The 8,371-nt window shown below is 63.6% G+C and overlaps 1 protein-coding gene across 1 annotated transcript; it reads right to left on the bottom strand.

Moving 5' to 3' along the window:
• Positions 1–563: 563 nt before the first annotated feature.
• Positions 564–4,175, bottom strand: C1QTNF12 (C1q and TNF related 12). Its single transcript, XM_004384347.1, has 9 exons — positions 4,005–4,175; positions 3,022–3,039; positions 2,665–2,773; positions 2,452–2,541; positions 2,182–2,333; positions 1,650–1,758; positions 1,205–1,295; positions 889–967; positions 564–662 (listed from the first exon to the last, which is right to left on the bottom strand). Exons 1-9 carry the CDS (start codon positions 4,173–4,175, stop codon positions 564–566), a joined length of 918 nt encoding a protein of 305 aa, XP_004384404.1.
• Between the last annotated feature and the right edge of the window lie 4,196 nt (positions 4,176–8,371).

The following is an 8,371-nucleotide window of genomic DNA, read 5'->3' as shown; positions in this document are numbered from 1 at the left end:
TACAAGTGGACCCCCAAACTTGCCATCTGCACCCCAGATATGGGCACACCACCATCCCCTGCCCCTCAGGTACGGACACCCCCTACCCTCTGCACCCCCGGTATGGGAGCAGTGGGTTGCATCAGGCCAGTTTTCTGCTAGCAACCCCTGCGGCCTCCAGTGCTCGCCCTGGGGGGAGGGGCTCTCAGGCTCAGGGGACTGTGGGCGGCACCATGTCCTTGGCCGGAGCCTGGCGACAAACCAGCTCCAGAAGACAGTGTGGTCGCTGGACAAGCAGGTCCCCAGGCCCCCCCATGGCCATGTGCATCCAGAGGATGCAGTGTGAATGAGTGTAGGGGTGCTGCTCTGTGGGCCCCTCTGCAGGGCTGACGCCAAGTCTGGGCCGAGCATGGATAACACTCCCATCATGCCCCAATCGTCTGGCCCCACCTCTGCCAAGCAATGACCAGGCAACACTGAGGGTGATGGGGGCTCAAGCCCCTCACTCTTTATTTTCAGGACCACAGGCATGGACAGAGGACAGCAGGGTGGTGGCTTCTCTTCCTCTGGCCGCACTTCTGGTCTCACATGCCCAGGAGCAGTCCCGAGAAACTGGAGCTGCTCTGGATGGTGAGGGTGGCCCCAGAGCCATTGTCCACGAAGACGGAGGCCGACTGCCCAGCCTGGGGGTGACCCCCCATAAACGTCACAGGTGCTGGGTGGCCAAGCAGCTACCCCCACCCAGATGGGAAACCAGCTTGTGCCTAAGAACACACCCACCAGCAATGCCCCACGCAGGACACTGCTATGCTGGGCGTGAGACGGGGGACCAGCAGCCAAAGGGCCCAAGCACACAGGCGCTGGGGAGAATGGCCCCTACCCTGGGCCTCAGGACCCTCTCCCACTCACCTGCAGCTGCAGCAGCCCCTGCACGTGCACAGTGAGAACCCTGCTGTTGCTCTCTAGGCCCGAGATCGCCTCCAGGGACCTGGACAGGACCCCAGAGCAGCGCAGGTGAGGACACGGCAACCACCCTGGACCTGGACCATCCTCAAGGGGCTGAACCTGCCCTGGTCCCGAACCCCTACTCTGAAGGCCCCACCCTGTCCCAGGCCCACACCTCCCACCCCGTGGGATCAACCCTGCCCCAGGCTCCCACCCTGAGGGCTAAACCTGCCCCAGTGCCTGGTCCAGGAGGCCTCAGTGCTCAGGCAGCGTCACTCACGTGTGGCGGTGGCACAGGGAATCAATGCAGATGAGCAAGCGGACCGTGTCTCGCGCCCTCAGCTGGGACCTGCCCCTTAGCTCACTGAGGTCTGCGGAGATGGCCCGGTCTGCAGCGGCCCCCCGGGGAGGAATGCAGGTGGCGGGGGGGGGGGCGCTGGGGAAGGGGCTTTAGGACATAGTGCCTGGGACCCACCTCAGGAGTGATTGCCCCGGTTGGGGAGGGTTGGCATGAGGCCAGGGGCAGAGCAGACCAAGGAGGACCCCTGCGTCCTGTCTGGGATCCCCCCATCCCACCCCCACCTCCCTGAGCAGGATCCCCTCGAGGTGGACCCCCATGCCCCATCCTCACCCCCAGCAGGACCCCTCATACCCTGTCCCACCTCCCCAAGCAGGACCCCTCGAGTAGAACCCCCTGCCCCCTGCCACCTGCCCCTCCCGCTCACCCATGTGCAGGCTGGCAGAAAACTGGAAGATGGCGGACACAGGGGCTGTGAAGCGCCCCGAGGCCAGGCTCAGGCCTGAGCCTCGCAGGAAGGCACCCTGGGCTGCGGGCTGTGAGGGAAGGGCATTAGCACAGCTCCAGGCCTGGCCCTCACCCTACACCTCAATCCCTCTGGCTCTAGGCCGGGACAACACCCCACATCCCAGTCCCTCGGCTCCTGGGCTCCAGGCCTCTCACCCCATACGCCTGTCCCTCAGCCTTCACTCTCATGAGGAGGCAGAAGAGGCCTGCTGGGGTGTCCATGGGTGACCCACAGGGGGGTCATCTGCCTTCTGGTTATCTCCTGGACTCTGCTCCTGGTCCTGGCATAAGGGGGAGTCTTCGTAAACAGTGCCCCTAACTCTGATTCGGGCCTCTCACCTTCCATGCCTGGCGCGCCCATACCACCACCCTGGACTCCACTCGGGCCCTCCCATCCTAGCTGCCCCCTGGTCCCGCAGTCACCCCCCACCCCCCACAGCTCTCCCACTTACAGCCTGGAAGCCCTGCAGCTCCACCAGCGTCTTCTTGTCTGCCAGCAGAGGGCCCTTCAGCCGGCAATGAAAGGCCTCGGCCACCAGCTGCCCACCTGCCCCCTCAGGCAGCAGCAGGCCCAGCGGCCCTGAGAACCGACGCTCAGTGGCCTCTGTGGGGACAAGGCACAGGTGGCCAGCGTGGGCCAGCATGAGGTCAGTTCAGGTCATGGTGGGGGTCTGGCCCCCCAGGCTCTGAGTGGGGGAGGGGAGGGGCAGCAATGGCCTCACCTTTCAGCATCTCCTGAAACTCCCGAAGAAGAACCTCCTGGGTGATTTCAGCCCCGGGGGGCCCCGGGGGGCCAGGCGGCCCAGGAGGTCCTGGGGGGCCCGAGAGGACTCCCTGGGGGCAGGCAGAGGAGAAAGTGAGGGGTAGGGGAGCACTGAGCAGACCCCAGAGGGTCTGGAAGGGTTGGGGCCAGGAAGGCAGTGCTGGGCCGGGACTCACCGACTTCTTGTCCCTGGCACGGCATCGTTTCTTTGCCACATCATCCGGCCGTCGCACAAAATTCAGCCATGTCATATGGGCATCTGAGAACTCAGGCGCCGGGGCCTCAGGCGGCTATAGGGGTGGGGTTGTAGGGGCTAGTATACTGCCCCAGCCAAGGGAAGTGCCTGACTGTCCCAGGCATAGAGCAGCATCGCCGGATGCCCCACAGGCGGGGCTGGACCAGCCTTCCTGACCAGGCTCCTGTGGCTCTGAATCTGCCCAGGAAGACCCTCCCATAGTCCCAGGGTCCTGGCCTGGCCTGGGCCCTGGCTGAGGGGTAGGGAGCTCCTGCTAGCCCTGCTCCTTAGCACCCAGGAGGGCCCAGGGGCCTGGAGGGCCAAAGCTGTGGGGGGCAGGCAAAGGACGGCCCACACCACGGTGGGAAGAACTGGTCCCCATGCTTGGAAGTTCCGGCCTGGAGCACCCCAACTTCACATGGCCTGGAGCACCCTCCTCAGAGAGACCTAGCGAGGCAGTCCTCCAGGGAAGGGCGGGGCTGGGGACTTGCTGCTCATGGACCCAGGTGGGAGCCCCCGCCCCTCCCTGAGGTGCCAGCCTGGAGACCAGGCCCAAGGACTCCACTGCTGTCTGAAGCCCCGACCCTCCTCGGCCTGCCCATCTGGAAAACATGGCCTAAGGCCCAGTGGGCTGTGTGGGCCGAGAGGCAGGGCAGGCAGCCACGGAGAAGCCCTGGGAGGCAGTGCAGGCAGGATCAAAGGCCGCCCGGACTGGTGGGGGCCTGCCAGGCTCCCTGAGGCCTGCACTACTGGAGTCAGTGCCAATATCCCCTCAGAAGACCCTGGCCCAAGAGGCCCAGGGTTGGGACAGACATAGTCTCTTGTCTCGGAGAGACCGAGAGCTGAGCGGGTGGGTGCCCAAGAGATGGACGCTAGGCCACAGCCAGGGTGCCTCCCTCGGGGGTGAGTTTGGCGGAGTCAGCTTAAGGACCCCCAGGAAGCAAGAGTCGGGCTGGCAGAGGCCTCTGCAGTCTCAGATTCCCCAGGGCAGGTCTGGTGACCCACTTCCAAAGCTGCCTGGGGCCCCTCCCACCTCCACCACATTCACAATCACACCTATGGCCACCACCTTCTGCAGCAGGTTGCTCCAGGCATGCCAGGCCTAGGGCTTCAAAGGGTTAATGCAGCCCTGCTGGGAAGTCCCCCTCCCCCAGGCTGCAGGGGAGGAGGGGGCTCTCTGCCTGAAGCTGCTTCCGAGCCTGACAGGACTGCAGGAAGGGGTGCCGCAGCAGCGGCCAGCGCCCCTTGGAGGCCACGTGCGCCCAGCCTGTGCCTACCTTGGGAAGGCCGAGTGGCTCCTGGCTGTTGCGGATGGTGGCATTGAGGGGCATGGTGCTCGGGCTGAGCTGCCGTGGCCGCTTGGGCTCCCGCCGGGCCCCGACACCCCCAAGGAGTGCAAGCTGTGGCCAGAGGAGGGCCACCATCGCAGCCCACGCCCAGCCCCTCATGGTCTGTGGCTCCCAACACGGACAGTGGCCTGTGCTCAGTGCAGTGCGGAGACCCAGAGTCTGGTCTGCTCAGGGGCGCGGCTGCTGAATTGCTGGGTGCCCGGAGACCCCGCGTTTGGGCGAGGCCCCGGGGCACCCTTGCATGTCTGCGCAGAGACGGCGTGGCTTGGAAGGGTCCTGTCCCAGCAGTACCCACAGCCCCCACAGCAGAGCGGGTCTGCCCTGGCCACACCAGCCCGGCCTCCTCTCTGAACACTGCCCTCCACGCTCCACCCGCCAAATAAATCCTCTGCTCCCTCCCAAACCTCACGGGCTCCAAGGGGGAGGGCTCACGCACTGATGATCCGTCAGCCGAGGCCGCCCCCAGGCCGCCCCAGAGGCGCCCATGACGGGGCGGGGACCAGGGACCCTCCCCACTGACCCACAGTTGGGTGGGGGCTGGTTGGGGAGGAGCTGCATCTCCACTCCCCCGGGCCCTCCCTTCTCCTCCTTTAAGAACAGCCCTGCCCCCTACCCCTGCCCGGAGGGTCCTACGTAGTTGGGGGACCTGGGCGGGGTCACCAACAGTTAACCCGCCCTGCCCCCACCCCGCCAATCTCCAAGGTCCAATTTGCTAATAACACGAGCTTCCTGCTCCTCCCCAGGTTGGGTGCCCTTGATGACAAGCTGACAGCCCCCTGCCCCAGCAGCCACAAGGCGCCACAGAGCCGCACACGCCCCACCCCTCCCACTCCCCACCGAAGGCTTTCCAGAGCCTTCCTAGCCCAGGGCACAGACCTTAGGGTCCCAGTCTGGATCAGGGCCCCTCCTGGCAGAAGCAGGACCTAGGTGACCCTGAGTGCCACACCTCTACTGGGAAGACTGACTCACTCGGAGCACAAGAGTGGGTGGCAGGACTGGTCCCCAGACTTCACTGCCGTCTCAGCCCCCTGCCGCCCTGAGCCAGGCAAGACAGGGGAGGAGCCCCCAGACTTCCCCTCCCGGTGGCTGTGTGTGGTAGGGAGACACCTTCCTGGGCAAGCATGGCCCCTGTACAGGCACCTGGCCTGTGGGGGTCTCTAAGGAGAAAGCGTGGGCTAGTGGGTGGCCACAAGGTGAGATGGGGTCCCTCTGCACAATCTCAGGCCGCAGGGAGTGGGGCAGGAGGGCACAGGGCCGTCGACAGGTCCTATGCGGTGAGCAGTGGCCACGCCGTGGAGGACAGGGATGCCGAAGGCTGAGCTGGGTCGGCCTCAGCCCCTTCTCTAAGACTCCCGCTGCTGGTGGCTGAAGTGAGGTGGGCACGCCTCCCCATTGGTAAAGAGCTCCCCGTGTCCCCTGTTTCCGGACGTCTGCAAGAAGGGTGAAGGCAGTGAGCGACCATGCCCACTGGCCAGCCTACCCCTCCGCCCTCCTGGCTCCCAGGGCCACTGTGGGCTACTCCAGGTGTTTCCGAGGGGGCTATTTGGAGATGAGCCTTCAGCAACCACATGTTGAGCCAGCCTGGAGTTCTGGGTCAAATACTGGCTCCTTGCAGGGGCCACAGCAAGACCCACTGCACCCACCCATGGGAATCCAGGCACAGCACAGGGCCGGAGCCAGCCAGATGCCCCCAGACCGGGGACCCGCACCTCCATGTGGCCTGAAACCTGTATTGGGAAAATGAGCCCCGCCACTCACCCCCTTGGCTGACGCTGTGCTCGCCCATCCACAGCCAGCGCCCGTGGAAGTGGCAGGCGGCTCACCGCAGAGCGACTGGCGGGCAAGGCTCCACTAAGGTCCTCAAAGCCCTGCGCAGTGACCAGCAAGGAGGCCAAAGCTCTCGGTATCACTTCTGGGGTCCAGCAGAAGCTAAGGGCATGGGTGAGCAGCTCCACTATGGTGGGTGGGGGAGCACTCCTACCCCAAGCCTCTGCACGCTCAGAGTAGCCCCCACCCCGTGAGCAGCGTCTGCCCAGGTGGCACTCCTTCAGCCCCCAAGCTGGGCACTGCCAGAATGGAGTGGGTCCCCACCATCTGTCCACAGCACCCCACCCAGGCCAGGCATCCACAGGACATTTATGGAACAGAAAGCTGATCCTCTGGTCTCCCAGTGTCCTTAGGGCCCCTGTGTGCATCCCTGAGGAGTTCACACAAGGCTGGGGGAGGTTCCCTCCTACCCCAGGAGGCCACCCCCGCTCCAGGGGGCTGAGGTCTAACAGCTTGTTCTCTTCACCTGACACCCTCACCCCAGACTCCTGCCCCAGAATCCCCCACCCAGCCCCAGACCCCACCACACCACCCTAAACCTCCACCCTGGAGCCTCCCGTCCCACTCCAGACACCCCCAGACACCCGACGCCACCCCAGACCCCCCTTTCCCACCTCAGCCCTGGAGAAGCAAGCTGAGTGAGCCCCCCTCCCTGACAGGCTGGCCCGAGCCCCCATGAGCCCACACCAGGGAGCCCATTCTGACTGAGCCTTGCAGCTGGACCTGCTGGAATTAAGTTCTCAATCAAGACCAGCACGAGCCCCACTTCTCTCCCGATGCTCTCGCTGCAGCCCGGACCAGCTCCACATGTGCATCCACGGGCTCAGGCTACGGGAAGGGCTTCTCCCCTGGCTGACACTAGAGCACGCAGGCAGGGACATCCCCACCCCGACTCTGCATAGCAGGATCCTGGCAGGCCAGCAAGAAGCTGCAGCTGTCCCCCTCCCCCCTCACCAGTGACTCTCCGCCAGAGTGGAGGCCGTGGGTCCACGTGAGCACTTGTTCTGAGGAGATAGAAGAGGTCCTATGGGTCACTGAGGATAGCGTATGGCCACAACGTGATCCAAGGCTCCGCTCACTCAGGGAACCCCACCTGCCACTGACTCAAGCCTGAACCTGAAACCCACACCCAGGTAAGGAACACGTACAGGTATCTGAGTCCCACACACGCTCAGTGTTCTGCTTTGTGTCTCAGGAAACACACGTGGACTCACCCTGACCCCACAGAGACCACTCAAGTGAAGCTTCGGGGGGAGAGACATGCAGGGGCAGAGGGGGCTCTCGGTGCAGAGCCCCACCCACTGCGGCAGCCGCCGCTCAGCTCCACACAAGGGGAATGTGCAGCCCCCAACCACACAGTGTCCACTTGTCACAACTTTCGTCAGTTACCACACAGAGGCTCAAGAGAGTCCCAGGAGGCTGCCCCATGCTATGGACATGGTGTCCTGCACAGGGCAGCAGGATGGAGGGTGCCAAGGCACTGCATACTCTGAGCACCACAGGCAGGTCGCCCTCCACCCCAGGCCGGCAAAGGGCTTTCAGGGTTTTCAAGGTTCCCTGGGCCAGCCATGAACAGTGAGACACAGATGCAAACAAAGCAGAGTTAAGAACAAAGATATAATGAAAGATTTCTTTTTGTAACAGTGGGTTAAATACATACAAGTGGCAAATTATAGAGCAATTTAAAGTAAATTAATTAAAACCCAAAGAAAGTCAACAATTCATAAAGACACCGGCTGCCCTTCCGTGTCCACCGTCTTGAAGGACTCTCGTCCTGTTGCCTCTCAGATGAGGCCATCAGCACCCTTTGAGGTGCTGTCATGATGCAGCCCGGGCCCTCAGGCCCTGGGGGCGGACACACCAACCTCCCAGCCTGTGCTCGCAGCCCACCACCCTGACCTCCCCACCCAGTGGACACAGCCCACCACCACCTGGTGCTCATGGCTCACACCTACCTCCTCTCCTCCAGTGCTCATGGCCCACCCCAACCTCCCTGCCTTGTGGGCACAGCCCACCCCGACCTCTCTGCCTGATGGACACAGCCCACCCCACCTTCCTGTCTGTGCTCACGACCCACCCTGACCTCTCCACCCGGTGCCCAGCCCCCATCCACCTCCCCACCTGTGCTCACAGCCCACCCCGACCTCCCCACCTGTGAAATCATTAACACCATAAGGTAGAAAAGGAAGACCATCCACAATCTGAGGTAATCAAACTCAAAAACGAGGTCACATTGGGCTTTTACACTAAACTCGGACATGCCTTTCGAGGGCAGCTATTCCCTCTGTGACGCCAAGTTCCATCACCAAGCATGAGGCAGGCGTGCTGGGCCCGAGAAGGTTCAGCGTGAGCATGCAGCCCGTCTAGGCCCAGGTGAGGGGCTGTGTTTACTGACACTGCCACCCGGGCTTTACTACCAAACTGGGCCCACTCTTCCTTGGCTGCAGCAAATGCTGGATTCAGAGAAG

Source organism: Trichechus manatus, unplaced genomic scaffold, assembly GCF_000243295.1.
Source record: "Trichechus manatus latirostris isolate Lorelei unplaced genomic scaffold, TriManLat1.0 scaffold00122, whole genome shotgun sequence".
In the NCBI taxonomy this organism is placed as follows: domain Eukaryota; kingdom Metazoa; phylum Chordata; class Mammalia; order Sirenia; family Trichechidae; genus Trichechus; species Trichechus manatus.
Note: the sequence above shows the minus strand (reverse complement) of the source record. Positions and strands in the feature narration are given on the sequence as shown.